At 41.4% G+C, this 17,006-nt stretch overlaps 1 protein-coding gene and 1 long non-coding RNA gene across 2 annotated transcripts; one reads left to right on the top strand and one right to left on the bottom strand.

Annotated features, from left to right (window-relative positions):
• Positions 1-44: 44 nt before the first annotated feature.
• On the top strand, positions 45-7,318 carry qrsl1 (glutaminyl-tRNA amidotransferase subunit QRSL1). Its single transcript, XM_078278041.1, has 11 exons — positions 45-154; positions 1,937-2,096; positions 2,172-2,270; positions 2,345-2,441; positions 2,634-2,795; positions 2,933-3,108; positions 4,176-4,288; positions 4,801-4,993; positions 5,851-5,968; positions 6,196-6,401; positions 6,823-7,318. The coding sequence occupies exons 1-11, from the start codon at positions 131-133 to the stop codon at positions 7,038-7,040; spliced, it is 1,566 nt and encodes a 521-aa protein (XP_078134167.1). The 5' UTR covers positions 45-130; the 3' UTR covers positions 7,041-7,318.
• An 8,183-nt stretch (positions 7,319-15,501) lies between these two features.
• Positions 15,502-16,900, bottom strand: LOC144535468 (uncharacterized). Its single transcript, XR_013503673.1, has 2 exons — positions 16,640-16,900; positions 15,502-16,075 (listed from the first exon to the last, which is right to left on the bottom strand). It is a non-coding gene; the product is annotated as an uncharacterized LOC144535468 (long non-coding RNA).
• Between the last annotated feature and the right edge of the window lie 106 nt (positions 16,901-17,006).

Raw genomic sequence — 17,006 nt, 5'->3', positions numbered from 1 at the left:
CAGCAGCTGTCCAATCACAGAAAGCGCTGTTAGACGTGGATTATTGAAACAAACATGGCGGCCTGCTTGTGCTGCACACTGTACAGAGGTTGTTGTTAAGTTGAAAGGTTGTCATTAAAATACTGTAAACATGCTCAGCCTGACAATAAGGGAGGTTAGTACGACTATTCGCTTGTTCTTTGAGCTCAGTTGTCCATGTTTGTGTCAACAGTTACCTTAATGTTAGACATGTTGTGCTGTCAGTTCATAAATAACGTTAGCCCAAGTGAAATAATACGGAATCTCTGATACTGATCTTATGTGTGTTTCATAGCTGTTGAAGTATAGATATCTTTTACCTAAATAAATGTACAAATACGTTTATTTAACCTTACGTAAAGGTGTATACACAGTATCAGATAAATGTACTTAAAGTATCAAGCATAGTTATTTAAATAAGTATTTATTATGCAGAATGACCCCATTCAGAGTTTTAAATCGAATGTCTATCATTAGTATTGGAATATAAATAATGCATTAATATGTAAGCAGCATTTTAACGCTGTCAAGGTGTGGCTATTGTTGAACACCTATACACTGTCTGGTAGTTTAATCTGTAGCAATGCACCATATTTACTTTGAAGATAAAGACTTTAAATACAAAGATAATAAATTTAGCACAAAAAGTAAGGACATTTGTGTTTGGTAGATTATTTCTCTGTGGTAACAATGCTTTTTGGCAATAAGTTGGAAAAGCCTGTTTAGTTTCCTTTCAGATGGTGCCCCATTTGTAAGGAACATGCATTTGTGGGATGAGCAGCAGTGCTGAGTATGTGGGTTGCGCCCATGAAAAATTTGCCAAATCTTCTCTGCCAATGCCAAACAGCTTATTCTGCCATTGACTCGTTTGGTGGATTAGATGATTGGAGTTTGAAAAAATAAGACATATTGGCAATTGAACAATTTATTCATTTCACAAACAGGAGCCTCAGTAGCGTGTGGAAGAACCATACACAGCCACAACAGCCTGACACCTCCTCCTCATGCTGGTCACCAGCCTGGTCACACACTGCTGTCGGATGGCATCCCATTCTTCAACCAACAGTCCTGACCTCAACCCCATTGAACACTTGTGGGATCAGCTTGGGCGTGCTGTTCATGCCAGAGTGACCAACACAACCACGTTGGCTGACTTGCGACAAATGCTGGTTGTAGAATGGGATGCCATCAGCCACAGCAGTGTGTGACCAGGCTGGTGACCAGCATGAGGAGGTGGTGTCAGGCTGTTGTGGCTGTGTATGGTTCTTCCACACGCTACTGAGGCTCCTGTTTGTGAAATGAATAAATTGTTCAATTGCCAATATGTCTTGTTTCTTTAAACTTCAATTATCCAATCCACCAAACACCAAACGAGTCAATGGCAGAATAAGCTGTTTGGCATTGGCAGAGAAGATTTGGCGAATTTTTCAGGGGCGCAACCCACATACTCTGTGCTGCTGCTCATCCCACAAATGCATGTTCCTTACAAATGGGGCACAATTTGAAAGGGAACTAAACAGGCTTTCCAACGGTATAAGATTTATTGTCAAACAGTGTTGTTACCACAGAGAAATAATCTACAAAACACAAATTTCCTTACTTTTTGTGCTGAGTTTATTATCTTTGTATTTAAAGTCTTTATCTACAAAGTAAATGGAATGAAAAGTACAACATTAACGTCTGAAATGTAATGTAGTAGAAGTATAAAGTAGCATAAAATGTAAATAATCAAAGTACAAGTCCCTTCTAATTATACTTAACGTAAGGCATGACAAAAAAATAAAATAAAGCACAGGTGTGCTGCTTTTAGGGTCTGATGTGCATGCTGGCTCACTGTCTCATTGCCATGGCTTACTGGCACACTTGAACAGAACGTAGCCATCATTAAAGTAACTGATATTTCATCATTGTTCTCCAGGTGTCTTTGGCTCTCAGGGAGGGAAGAATCTCCCCAACAGAGCTTTGTAGGAAGTGTCTGAACCGCATCAAGAAGACACAACATCTTAATGCTTACATCAGTGTGACAGAGGAGTTGGCACTGAAGCAGGCTCAAGAAGCAGAAACCAGACTGCTGCAAGGTGTGGACACGTGAGGGTGTATTTCTGTATATTCTGCGTAGAGTCATAGGTGTTACTGATCTTGTTTTCCTTCAGGTGCCCCCAAAGGTCCTCTGGATGGAATCCCCTTTGCCGTCAAGGACAACTTCTGCACAGAAAATATCAAGACTACGTGTGCATCCAGGATGCTTAAAGGTCTGTCTGAACCTCAGTGAAAGTTACTATGTCTTCTATTTTTCAATAATAACCTACCATTACTTGTGCTACAGACTACACTCCACCCTACAATGCTACAGTGGTCCAGAAGCTTTTTGACCAAGGGGCTGTTCTCATGGGGAAGACCAACATGGATGAGTTTGCTATGGGGTAAGGCCATTGTTATCAATGTCGCAATAGCTCTGCCCTCGCAGCGTGCCTTTCAGTAACAGCTAGCCACAAATTGCAGTCTCTTTTTATAAATAGCTTGATGAAGCTGTTACGGCTGTGTGTACTTTGTAACATTTTTTAGATTACTGGTTGCCATTGTCTTATTTGTTTACTCATTTATTTGTCTGGCAGTGCGGGCAGTACTGATGGGGCTTTCGGTCCAGTGAGAAACCCCTGGAGCTATGCTGCTCCCTACAGAGAGCAGACAGGGGCAGCGCCAGACTCTGACTGGGTCATCACTGGAGGAAGTTCAGGAGGAAGTGCTGCAGCTGTGGCCTCACTCACTGGCTACCTGTGAGGGAACACTGTCACACTTACTAGTTCAGGAAAACCGTTTGTAAAAACATTTTACAAAGGAATACAAAAGGAAAGATTTGATATAATGTGGGTTTTATAAATAAAATTTTCCTGTTTTGGTAATTACTTGGCAGAGCTTTGGGTTCAGACACAGGTGGTTCTACTCGTAACCCTGGAGCACTGTGTGGTGTTGTGGCCCTGAAGCCCACTTATGGTCTGCTGTCCAGACATGGTCTCATCCCTCTCGTCAACTCCATGGACGTCCCTGGTATTATGACCCGCAGTGTCAGTGATGCAGCCATCGTCTTAGGTAGGAAACTATTGATGATCTGTCAAAGTGTTGTCAAACATCATCTTGGCCTACATAAAAACTTGTCTTGCTTATAAATATGGTCAATGTACATTTCCAGGTTATTCTTTCTTTCCAAAAAGGGCTTTGAATTCAAGGGGACTTATGTGGTTCAAAAGCACAAGATATAATTGCTGTTCTGTTCATAATCTGCTGGCCGATTGGGTTTCATCAAAACACAGATGTTGTTTGTAACAAGCACACAGACGACGATGCAAATTGGCCATGCAAATTTGTCACGAAGCAAATGCATTCCACACACAGCTTTTTTGTTTTCAAGAAAACTCCACAGAGTCCCTTTGAATCTATCCATATAATGGAAATAATGTGTGACACTGTAAATTAATCAGTATAGCACATTTAAATGCATTCAAGTTTCTTGATAAACATTTAAGTTACAGGATAAACAAATCCTCTATTCCAGACTCAAGCAACACAACACAAATATATACACATTTTAACATGTTTTCATGAAACACATTCATTTCATGATTGAACTTTTCTAACAATTCATAAATAACATAAAGTAGAAGTACTGTTCACATACATACATACATCAATTACTGACAAGCTTTATAATTATACATTTTATAATTATACATTACACCTTTTGACAGGCAAAATGCATCCAACGTATTCTTAAAAAGAATTAACTGAAGGGGAACGCACAGCTTCTTCTGGAAGCTCGTTCCATGATTTTACCGCACGGAGTGTGAAAAAGTTCTTTCTCTTTTCAGACAGGCATGTTCTAGGGTAATGTTTTAAAGAATTCCCTTGTGTCTCATACCTATTGCTCCAAAAGTGAAAAATAGGCTCAACTGTTGCATCATATATTCCCTGTACAAGCTTATACACCTGAATCATATCACCTCTGTATCTCCTAAATATGAGAGTCTGTAAACTTAATTTTCTCAATCTGTCTTCATAAGACCTTCATCATTCCTGGAATTAATTTTCCTACATTGTTGTGCATTTGTCATATTGCCATAAAATGATTGACCAAACCTGGGTTGCGTGATGTCACACAGGTATCCTCCAAGGCCTTGATATTAGAGACTCAACAACAGTTCCTGCTCCCTCATCACTGACAGAGCTACCTGAACACTTTGATGTCAAGAACATCTGCGTAGGCATCCCTAAGGTGAGTTAAGCTCTGTATTAAAGTCAAGCTCTTCAAGGGTAGATGCCAGCTTATACTTGCAGTATTATACAAATCCCAATTTGAATTCAAGTTTAGTTGTAAACGCTTGAAGAGTCCTGCAATTCTCAAGCTTTTAGAAATAAAACTTATGATGTGGAACAGACTTCTACTATACGGTGTGTGTATAGTATATGTAAAGTGATTTTAAAGAAATCAACAACAATGGGAAAAACACAGGACCAATATTACGTAATATTATCATATCTATATTATATACTGTCTATTTTTAATCCTGACAAATTGCCTTTTGTTATATATCTACTGATTTTTAGATGACATCTATTGATCCATGTCCTGTACTGTACTTTTGTGTCTTAGCAGCAATATCATCAAGACAAAGTCTTTGGAGGGGAAAGATAGTTCTGGTTCAAAATGTTTTAAATGTCTCTGTCAACACAAATGCATCGATTTCCTAAAGCTGCATGTATTTCTTGTTTCTTAATATATGTCAGGAATACCACGCCCCGGGGCTGTCTGAGGAAACTCTGGCGCAATGGAGTCGTGTTGCTGACACATTTGAGAGGGCGGGGGCGCGGGTGAAGCAAGTATCCCTGCCCCACACCCAGTACTCCATTTTGTGCTACCGCGTCCTGTGCAACGCTGAGGTGGCGTCAAACATGGCCCGTTTTGACGGCCTAGAATACGGTATGAACCAGTATACAATATAAATGATTAAGGGTGCAGTGTGGAGTGTTTTACATTAGGTGCCACATCACACATTAGATTATACAGGGAATCTGATTATTAAAGTGGCCATATTATGCTCATTTTCAGGTTCATAATTGTCATTTGAGATTGTATCAGAATAGGTTTACATGGTTTAATTTTCAAAAAACACCATCTTTTTGTTGTACTGCCCATTGCTGCAGCTCCTCTTTTCACCCTGTGTTCAGGTCTCTGTTTTAGCTACAGAGTGAGACCTCTCAACTTCTGTAAGATCTTTGTTGTCAGTCGCACATGCGCAGTAGCTAGGTAAGGATTACATGAGCTAGCTAGCTGTTTCTCCAACTTCGGCCTGTACAAGGCAGGATTAGCCCGGGAGACTTCTTCTAAACGAGGGCGCACTTCCAACTTTGCGTGGAATACCTGCAGAACAGGGACATGTAAGTAGTTCTATACAATTTATTTTGTAGATTAGGGTGAATTTGTGTGTGTTGTAGCAGTGTTTTGCCATTGAGAACGAGCTAGCATGCTAGCGCTAGCATGCTAACGGTTAGCTCCCTAGGCCCCTCGTTTCGGCTAGTGACGTAGAAAGCCGTGCAGATTTTGAACAGCTCACCCGGAGACTGAAGGCAGGACACATTCAGAAACCAGTATCTCACTCAAAACAGCATGGATGTTTTTTTTTTTTTTCAAAGTTTGTATGCGTGTGGAAGCACCAGAGACACAAAATAACACCCTAAATCCCAGAAAAAGTGATTTTTTTTTTCATAATATGGGCACTTTAAACAGCACAAAATCAGAAAAGCTTATGATATTGATTTCCATGTCTCTCCTATCAGGCCATCGTAGTGAGGTAAACAGCTCGACGGAGGCCATGTATGCCTTGAGCCGACATGAGGGCTTCAACGATGTAGTAAGAGGGAGGATACTGTCTGGGAACTACTTTCTGCTCAAACAGTAAGAGAACCAGTAACAGATTGAACCAGCTTGCACCCTTTTGATTCAGTTCACTAACTACACACCAGTGTCAAGCTGATAGTGTGCCACCTTTTCTCCTTGATCTTTTTATATAGCACATTTGGTAATTTGCCAAATTGTCTTTTATGAAAAAAAATGAGAGGAGCTGTAATATTTCCTGAAACAGCAAGAACTAACTGACTGCTTCCTCAACTTCATTTTGCCAGGAACTACCAGCACTACTTTGTAAAGGCTCAGAAAGTCCGCCGGCTGATTGCAGACGATTTCAAACACGTGTTCAGCTTAGGTGTCGACGTGCTGCTGACGCCCACCACTCTGACTGATGCAGCCCGTTACTCCGAATTTATACAGGAAGACAACCAAACACGCAGCGTGCAGGAAGACGTCTTCACACAGCCTGTCAACCTGGCAGGTACAGATAGAAACTAAAGAGGCAGAACTGTTTATGCATGTACAGGAAGTGTGGAAGGATTCAGAAACTTATGCATGCATGGATACACCCACACCCACTCTTTCACTCAAAACTACTTCAGTTTAGTTCTTCTTATTTTTCATCCTATAACAATGGCACATTGATCATACAGTATATGTCATAGTGAACTTAAAAGGAAATAAGTATTTTACTACTTATCTTTACTTTGTAAATCTCTGATGGGAAAAATAAACATAACCTGGTCAACACATGGTCATTTCAGATCAGATTAAAATGTACCTCAGAGCTTTAAAGGAGTGTTTACATTCAGTTCGACTTGTTCCACTTTTTATCGCTCTCCACACTAACCTTGAGATCCTTATCATGGACTTTCCTTCAACGCTACTTTTCTTCACCTCAGGTCTCCCCGCTGTTTCTGTGCCAACTGCTTTATCGAGACGAGGCCTTCCCGTTGGTTTACAGCTCATAGGCCCCGCGTTCCAAGACCAGAAGCTGCTCAGTGTTGCCCAATGGATCGAGCAGAGGGTTGGTTTTCCCTCCATCAGTGACTATGGAGACTCCAGCGAGGGCAAGTATGACACAGGAATGACCAAAAGAGAGCAGACTTCAGCTGTATGAAGAGAACTGTGGACACAAGGTACTGACTGTTGACAAAGTCACACATAATGGAGTTAAAGTGCAACTATGAAGGACATTCATGGCTTTTATGATGCCTTTTCAGGACATTTCTGTTAGAGTTACGGCCATCACTCAAGTTCTTTTCATGATGGAATGAAACATGATTACAACTGGTGATAGACTGCGTCATATTTTAAGTGCAGGGATATTGTGTTCAATCTGTAACCTGCTGCTCTTTTTGTTGTCTGAAGTTGGTGCTATTAAATATATGCAAATTGGGTGATTTCATTTTAATTAATTATTTTTTAATGATCCCCAGTGGGGAAATTACAATTTACACTCTGTTAGTTAGAAATCACTACACACTGCCTGAAATTCATGCACAAATGGAGAGATGTCAGAGTGAGTGGGCTGCCAGCGCCCTGAGCGGTTGGGGGGGTACGGTGCCTTGCTCCTTGCACCTGGCAGTGCCCAGGAGGTGAACTGGCATCTCTCCAGCTACCAATCCACACTCTGTACTTTGGTCCGTACTGGGACTTGAACCAGCGACCTTCCGGTTCCCAACCCAACTCCTTACGGACTGAGCTACTGCTTAAAATTTTAAAAATTAAAATAGCATGTTCATAATTGCACTTCTTTCTATTTTCAGTCTATACTAAATACTTTTATTTTGTGTTTTAGTATATTGTTTTGCCCAAAAAGACATAAGCAAACATTGCAAAACATTGTCATACTTCCTTTTGACACAACAATGTTGACATCATTTGAGTGTTCTCACTTACTGCATCACTTCACTTGAATAAACCACATTCTTCTCAGTGAAAAGTGTGCACTGCAAAAAATTGAAATAATCATGTTTTAATTATTGTCTACAAATTAATCTTTTTCTTAATATAAGAAATGATAAGACAGGTTGTTAATAATGAATATTTTTTTAAAAAAAAAAAAAAAAAAAAGAGAAGATATTCCTAATTTTTTTTATAGTGCCCAGGCATCCCCAAATCCCAGCTCACTATTGGTATAATTAGCATGCTGCTAGCATACTGGCTAACTTTAGCACAAAGCCTGTTCTACATCAGTTGAAAAGAGGAAAACTCAGTCTGAAAACAACACAAAGCATCTGGGACAGTAGCCAGCCATGGCAGGCCACATTAAGACAATTAGGAAAATGGTTTAGAGGCTAGTTAGAGCTTGTGTCCATGTTGCTGTAGGTGCATTAGCAATTTAGAGCTTCAGCTTTATAGGAATAGTTTGACCTTTGGGAACTTTACTTATTCATGGCAGTTCGTGAAATGGTGACGTTATTTAATCTATTGATTCGAGTACAGGGACACGTTTTTCTGTGTTTTATCGTGTTGGTGAGCACGAATTTTAAACTAATGTATTTGAATGGGAAGCATATTACGTGATAACAGCACGATTATGGTAGCGATTAGTATTGAAAAGCCGAAAATCCGCTAACTGGGGATTGCGTCCCGCATGTGGTAATTCCTTTTTGCGTTATTCTTCTCCTAATCACAACCTTTCCCGTCTTTCTTTTCCAAACCACAACTGTCCCGTTGTTGTTGCCGTTGTTGTCTGCGTTATTGTCGCCGCCGTGCAGAGTTTAATTTCCCCGTTGTTGCGTCACCCAGAGACCGCGGATCGTGTCCCGGCGGCCGTTGTTGTCACCGTCTGCGCGTGTGGCGTCCCCGTTGTTGCATCCCCCAGAGCAGCCCCGTGTCATGGCAGTTCGTGAAATAGTAACGTTCCAGTTTCGTGGTGACCAGCACGAAATAAAGTAGAAAATCGTTTTCCTGTACACAAATCAATAGATCAAACTAACGTCCCCATTTCACGAACTGCCGTGAGACCGGGTTGGTTAATCACCTAGCTGGCTCCCAAAATATGGAACTAATAGCAACATTTTTGAGGATCCTTATAATGTCACTTCTTGTCACTATGACAAAGGGGGTGCCACTGGTCAGAGTCATTCTATATGGTAACAACATGAAGGAAAAGTTAGATAATGGCTTCTGAACAAAGGGTATCTAAAAAAGAACTTCATGAAAACCATTGTGGCCACTGAAATGTAGAGCTTTGAGTAACATACTGTATATTGAGCTACCCTTGTTGTTTCCCATATTTCACCCAGCAGAACACAGAGAGCCAATGTTAGGTTCTTGTTTCCTTTGACATTATCCTCTTCGGATGTGTGGATTTGTGTGTCATCCCCTTTTGCTCTCTTTCATCCCTGGCCCATCCCTCCCACCTGCCCAGCTCTTTCCAGTGTCTCTCATTTGATCTGGGTCTCCGTGTTCATTACGCAAATGTCACCATCGCTCACGGCTGACTGAGAAGGACGTGCTAATGAAATCTCAGCATAGCACAAGCTCCTCACATACTCACATAAGCCATCTCTTCCACAGACATAATTCTGGTATTCCAACATGGTAACAGGGTCCCTATAAATGAGTATATGGCTATAATCACAGTCACTGGTCCTTCGATACATTCTTAAGCTCTCTTTTCACATTCACTACAAGACATTAAATAATACGTCTACTGAATCACAGCTCAGAATATCATTAGGAAGTACACAATGTTCAGCACAGAAGTGTTTGTGTCATATTTTGGGGTTTCTGTAAACAGGCTGGGGCCACAGCAGAGAGGGCTTCTAAACATGTTTCAGTTGGTTTGAGAAGGGTAATTTAAATTGCAAAAAACAAGTGTCTTTCTTGAAAAACCATGTAGGTACTTTGTGTTTGTGCGTGTGTGTGGGCCTGTTCCCCTTTAAACCAGAGCATTAATAACACAGCTGGGTGTTGCCATCTTTCAAACACAGAGATTGATTTCTTCATTTTGCTGCACCTCCCACAGACTTCTGGTTGCATAAGCTCAGAATTCTTTTAAAGACTGTTTTTGGATGCCGCTCAAGGTCGATCGTGTCTCTGTGTGTGTCTATATGTGTAAGCCCTGTGATGGACTAGTGTCTTGCCAATGTCTCTTGCCCAGTGCATGCTTGGATAGCATCCAGTTCTCTGCAAGGATGGATGTGTGGATGGATGGACTACTTGTAGACTTTTGAAATGCCTCTAACAAAAGAGAGGGGTTATCAGTAGCATGTAACTGGTTCATGCAATAGGCCAATGCCCCACACATCTGTCTCCTTTACTAGACAAATAGTATTAGTTTACAGCGATTGAGCAACATACACTTGGAGTATTGCTCAGGCTTTTATGGATATCATAGAAATGATACTGGCATGTTTATCAGTCTGCTTTTTTTATGCATGACTATGGTTCCACTCAGTATTAGTATATGAGCATGTAAATCACTGATCTGAGTGACAACTCAGTGGGTTTTAGAGTAGGGAGGATTCCGAACATAGAACATATGATTATACAAGCCCTCACTGTATCCATATTCTATATTTTATTACTCTATTACTCTTACCATGTCACATGTCAGTGACAGTCTTTCTCACTGAGTTTGTTGGAGGAAGACAAGCCCAACAAATTTAGTTTGGTCAGTTTATGTGACCTTGACTATCATATTTTCTGCTTGTTTCCAAAGTCGGTCAAATCTTCGGATGTATGAAGCTGATTTAGTGGCCTAGTTTAAAGATGCTATCACAAACACCAAATTCCACCGTGATTCATTTCAAAGTTCACTGACAATTGGTCAAACAAACAAAGAAATAGTGAGCCTCAACTCCTGGTACATCAGTCTCATTTATCCGGACATAACGTTTGTTATTACCGCATCCTTGTGTCTGTTTGAGTTTAAGCCGTAGTTTGTGGTTTCAACTATAGAATAGGTTTATTTAAGAGGAAAATACTGAAATTCCTATTCCACAACATGTATTGGGTCAAATTTAAATGCAGAAAAGGAACCATTTCCAGTCTTTGTGCTAAGCTAAGCTAACCAGCTGCTGGCAGTAGCTTCGTGCCGTCACAGTGCAGGCATTTCGATCGTTTCATCTCGCTCTCAGCAAACTTCTCCACCTGTGTGATGGTGTGCCATTTTCAGACATGAAATATGTAACATTGCTGGTTTCATCTGCCTGTTAATGTAATGGCCTTTTGGCATTCAGAGCTGCCTTCACACTGCATGTAAATCAGCATCAACATCTCATTTGTATGTCCCACATGTAAAGCTACTGTCTCGTGAATGTGAGTAACCCATAGCACAGCATTCAAAGCAGGTTAACACACACACAGACACACACACACGCACACAGTATCATTCATGTGTTAGAAAGGCTTACTGTGGAATGAGGTGAGAAAACCAAGGTGATTTACAGATTGTGGCCACGGTAAACAGACAGTTGATAACCCTGTCATTAACTGCTGGTATGTGTTCCTCATCGGGAAAGACATGTTTGATTGATAATTGGAGCCTGGGAAATGTAATTTTACAGTGTGTATAAAAGTGTCAAGAACAGGAAAAGATGTCGACTGATCTGCATACAGCATTTGACTACAACCCAAAGAGCTCAACGATGACGGGAAATGGAATGAGGGGCATGGGAGGGGGCTAGTGGTTAACAATACCATGCCATATGTGAAACATCACACAGTGCATCCTGATTACGTGTCTTCCGTTAAGGCACTGTGTCACTACCCGTTTGTAGTAAGCGCAGTGTTTAATCTTACCTTGTCAAGATCAGTCAAAAATCATACAACATGTGTGCATGGGAATTCTTCAATGTTTAGTATCCTCGAACTGAATCTCAATTGCATTTGCATAGGGTGAGGTGACATCTGAACTTCCCCGAAGAGATGATGTGTGCCATGATGGCTTGTATCAGTTATTTATTCATTTTTTATTTAACCAGGTAGGCCGTTGAGAACAGGTTCTCATTTACAACGGCGACCTGGCCAAGAAAAGCGTAGGCGTGCAAGACAACAAATAGTTTCACATTCAATACGGTACAAGAACACAGAATATATGCTACATAAAGTGCAGAATAAGGGTGTTTTCACACCTACCTCATTTGGTCCGGACTTTCTGACTTTTCAGTTTGGTCCGAACCAAAGGTGAGAAAGGTGCCTCGGACCACGGTCAAATTTTGGTCCGATCAAAAGAGGTGGTCTCGGTCCGGACCAAACTGAACCATGGTCCGGTTCGTTTATAGTGTGAAAGCATTTTTTGGATGGTTCGGACTTTCGGACCAAATACAAGAAGCTCTTGCAGGCTCTCCTTGTGGGAAGCTTGGTGCTTAGTGTGTAGGCTACATGAGTGAGAGACAGTGTCAGCGCTCAGAGCTGAGAATACATCAGCAGTTTATTTGTTAAGTAGTAGTAAATGTACAATGTAGGTTTCCATTTGTCTCTAAATAAATGCTCCAGCTTCTTAACATCACAACAAAACAGAAAGAGCCGCGGCAGTGGGGGAGAGCAACAGTCAGTTGAGAAATGCCATGACCGGCACGGAAGCCAGATTGTGTAGCGGAAAGGATACAGTGGAATTCAAGGAGGTTAGTAATCTGTTTATTGACCAAGCTTTCGAAGACTTTCGAAAGACAGGGTAAGATAGATATGGGTCTATAGTAGTTTGGGTCAATGGTGTCTCCCCCTTTGAAGAGAGGGGTTGACTGCGGCGGATTTCCAATCTCCAGTAATTTCTCAAGATGCAAGAGACAGGTTAAACAGATTGGTAATGGGGAAAGCGATGATATTTGCAGATAATTTTAGGAAATTGTGGGTCCAGGTTGTCTAGCCCTGCTGATTTGTATGGGTCCAGATTTTGCAACTCCCTCAGTACAGTACAGTAAATGTAATATGTGAAGGGATTTTTATATCTTTATAATGAGGTTGAATAAGGTTATACAACCTCTGTATGGTTTAATTGTGTTGTTCCTGTTGCCATGCTGTGCTAAATCTCTACAACCTCTACCAAAGGATCAGCATCAATGTTGTTTGACATAGTGAAGCCACTGTAATTTACTCTCCTTCTTTGATGCTTTGGATTGTGGTGTGGTGCGTTGTAGCCTACATACAGTAGGCCGTTGTTTTCAATGGAAAGACAAGTAAATTCTTATGAACACATGAAAGCCAACAAAGAGTGGCTTCCTATCTCTTTCCATGCAGCCACTAAGCTCACAGAAGACTTTGAAATCAGATATCTTTCTCGCTCTCTCTCTCTCTCTCTCTCTCTCTCTCACACACACACACACACACACACACACACACACACACACATGGTGGATGATCTTACTACTCTTTCTAGTTAATGTCTTTTAGTTAGTTTTGTCACATACAGTACAATGATCAGAAAAAAGGCATTGAAGTTTCCAGCGTTGGGTGCACTTTTATTTCTCTCTCTCTCTTGTGCCAATCAATCTAGTAGATGTTAAGATATTTCTCATCTTAAGGGAAAACCTTGACAGTCTGGTGGCACTAGAGGAAAAGTTTATTTTCAGGGCACCATCAATATCTGTTCAAATCTCATGGGAATCAGCATGCTATGCTTTTAGCATAAACACATTTATAGTTGTATAGAAATTCTCAGTTGCTCACAAATGCAGGCTTCTTTTTCACACAGCATGTTCGTTATTGAGAAATATTCTTCACTTCCCTTAAGCAGTGACTGACCACCATGACATTACATTAATGACTTCACTGTTTCCGTTCTTCCACAGTGCTCATTTGAAAAGGAACAGACAATGTAGAAGTAGAAGCTACATAGCAACCCTGCTTGGAGCCGTCAGGTGCTGTAATTATGCTGGGAAGCCACAGCGAGGGTGTACTGATCTGTTTCCAGCACATGATAGTCTTTGACTTATTGATAAGCAACACACTCCATAGAGGCACTATGGAATGAATGCTGAATCAGTGTGGCCGATTTAATGGCTGGTGTCGAACCACTTATTAGAGGCTTCAGCGTCATGGTTGTGACTGTATGGAAATACAGATTATTCGCTCCCTATCATGTGCTTCCTCCTCCCCCCTCTCCACCAGCAAACAAACACCTTAACTCAGGTTTCTCCTTACGTTTCAGGTGGGTGGGAGGAGATGGGTGGAGTGGCTGAAGGAGGGCCTTAAGTGGTCACACTCTGGTGGTCAACAAAAGGAGAACTCTTCTCTCAATCACCTGACCGCACTCCAGTGGCATTGAAGTTTCACGGCCACACTGCAGGAATGTGGCTAATGCTCCGCCAGGCCTCTTTAGCTTAGGGTTATGAAGTAGAGAGAGGGAAAAGAGACAGAGGTCAGGTGAGATGGACATGTTTATGAGGAAGAAGCTGAAGTACCTGAAAGAGGGGGGGAGGGAGGGGGGGATGAGAGGCAGGCTCATGGAGCCAAGGTCCTGATCTGAGTCGAGCTTTGGAGCAGATAAGATGAGCTGGACAATACAGCCATTGTCATGTGGTCAGGGTGGAATGCAATTCCCACACAGATCAAGAGAGGGTGCACAGGGGGAGGGGGGAAAACAGGTGAATTCCAGCAGTCGATCTTTCCCAGAAATAGGTCCTTTGATGGCAAAGTCCCCACCAGGTGGAGGAGGCCTGGCTCACCGCCTTTAAATTATTCATTCCCCTCAGTCAATTATTAAAAGTATTTTGTATTTGTTTAGTACTCACATCATTTTGTGTAGTGAGAAAACCATTTACTCTTGTACCTTATTTGTGGCCAGTTGATAAATGAGTTTTAAATTTCACAGAGTTGATAGAGTTCACTGGTGGGCCAACAACTGAAGGGAGAAGGACTCCCTTATAGGTTTTAAGGACAATACTTTGATTAATCTCCTTTTTCAAATTTGCATTTCCCCTCACATTGGGAAAAACCCCAGAATCTAAGATGCAAATAATGCTCATTTCAATAGACCACAAAATATTTCTAATTTCACACAAGTCAGTTATAACTGGAAGTGCACCGAGACTCCAAGCTCTCACACACTGCATATTGACATACAACTGCCTTCCAAACCAATGTCAAAATGTGCATTAATGGGAACTTTTTAGAGCACAGGAACTTTCCACCTCAGGTCAAAACATCCAAGTGCAGCAACAGACATTTAAGTGGAGGAACACTAAGACAAGTGTATAAAATGCATTTAAGGAAGATTTGACTATGCCATTAAACTGAAATTTGCAGGAGAATACTTGCATTATCCAGTCAATACAATAAAAGCATTTCCATTGGCACAAGAGGTTTATCAAGACTGGAATAGCTTAAGTTTAAAAGTGCTTATAGCTTCACGATGTGAGACCGGACACTAAAGTTGACACATTGTTGTCCCAGTATGGAGACATTTACCTCAACTCCTACCATATGAGCCCTACATTAAAAGCAGAGCTAGATAAGCCTAGGTGCTTTAGCTTCCAGATGTTAAGTTTAATGGCTCAGAAAGTTACCTCAGTCCACCTCAAATGCAGACAGATACTTTAACTGCACGCCATTCAGGTTTGACTTTTTAAATCCTTAAAACCCACTATTATAGTCTCACCTTGTTATACAAAACTCATAAGTCCATGTGGTCACATATTCAAAGCTTTATTAGATTTAAAAAAAGAATTACACTTCCAGAATTTGTAATTATAAAAAAAAGTTTGCAATCACGTTTAAGCCTGTAGGGTTTTTTTAAAGCTTGGTGGGCATACACGTTATACCTGCTACAAATAGATTATTCACCACCATACAAGAAACAGACCGGTGTTTTGCCAGACAAAAGGAACTTTCATAGTCCTCGCAAAAAAACACGGCGTAACGTCAATAGCAGAAGGGCGCGGAGATGCGCTCTGGGCTACGGAAAGCATTTGGTGCAATCCAAAAGTGTTGGGAGAGACGGGACTTCCAAAGAACTGCTCTTGGACTAACGTTGCGTGCCCAGTCCAGCAGTGTTGACAAGTGGGCGAAGAGCGAACAGTCCGGTTATTAGGGCCAACTGAGGAGAAAGGCTGCAACCGTCAGCGGGAGCAGCGGCGTGAAGGCGTCGGTCCTCCCGCAGCCGTTGGAGGTCCCGTTCGAGGTGGACGTCAAGTTGCTGTTGGCCTTAACAGCAGCCTTAGTCATCGTGGCGGTAGGGTTAACGCCCTGGGCCTGCACCCCCTGCAACACACAAGCGCAAATCATTTTTACTTAAAGATGTCGACAGCAGGTTCATTTCAAACAAACCTACAGACATTTAGCACTAAACCTACACTATGCGGGGCTCAAACTCATTAGACCTATTGAAACCATCCCTCTCCAATCTCATGGGTTTCTAAAAGATTGAGAGAATGTTATCAACCCATAACACAAGGGAGGAAAAAAAAAATATATATATATATATATATATATACACAAATTAGTTCTCGCCTTTAGGACTTGATCAAACGGATCACATTCAAATTTTTAATTCCTGTAAGTTTCCTCAAACCTATCCCTTTATTAATTTTGAAAATCACACTTTCTGCTCAGAATTAAACCATTACCTACAGTGCTACTCTCGCAGGCCACGGATTTAAATCGCAGCCAAGACGGACCACCTGTGACAGAGCTTGTCAGGAAGCCGTGGAGAAAACAAAGCCTACAACAAGTTTACAACTTCAGCGCTAAAACGGTTCAACACTTAAGTTGATATTCCGTTAAAGACAACAAAACAACGTACACCGAAAGAGGGACAAAACTAACCTGTGTTGAGATGAGATGGAGAGCGACTAGAAGAGCTACAAGGTACGCTAAACACATCTTATTCATCTTGGCGTGGTGTGTGTGAACAACTGCTCTGCTCTGCTCTGGTCCTCAGGTTAGTAGAAGGGTGAATGAAAGTAGATATGCAGCCGTGCGTTTTATACCCCTGGTGACATCAGCCACTCTATAACACCTGCTGTAGCCTCTGTCGTGCTGCATTCAGGTGCTGTCGGAAATATAGTCTACTATATTAGCAAGTTAAGCGCACGTGAAAGACTAATTTACAAAGTCCAGTTATCAAGTTATCAACGTCAAGTTCTATAAGTCTATAAAGTTGACGTCGTCAACTTTCGCGCTAAAATTGATA

Source organism: Sander vitreus, chromosome 20 (assembly GCF_031162955.1).
Source record: "Sander vitreus isolate 19-12246 chromosome 20, sanVit1, whole genome shotgun sequence".
NCBI classification, from domain to species: domain Eukaryota; kingdom Metazoa; phylum Chordata; class Actinopteri; order Perciformes; family Percidae; genus Sander; species Sander vitreus.
The sequence above is the reverse complement of the archived record's forward strand: the minus strand, read 5'-3'. Positions and strand labels throughout refer to the sequence as shown.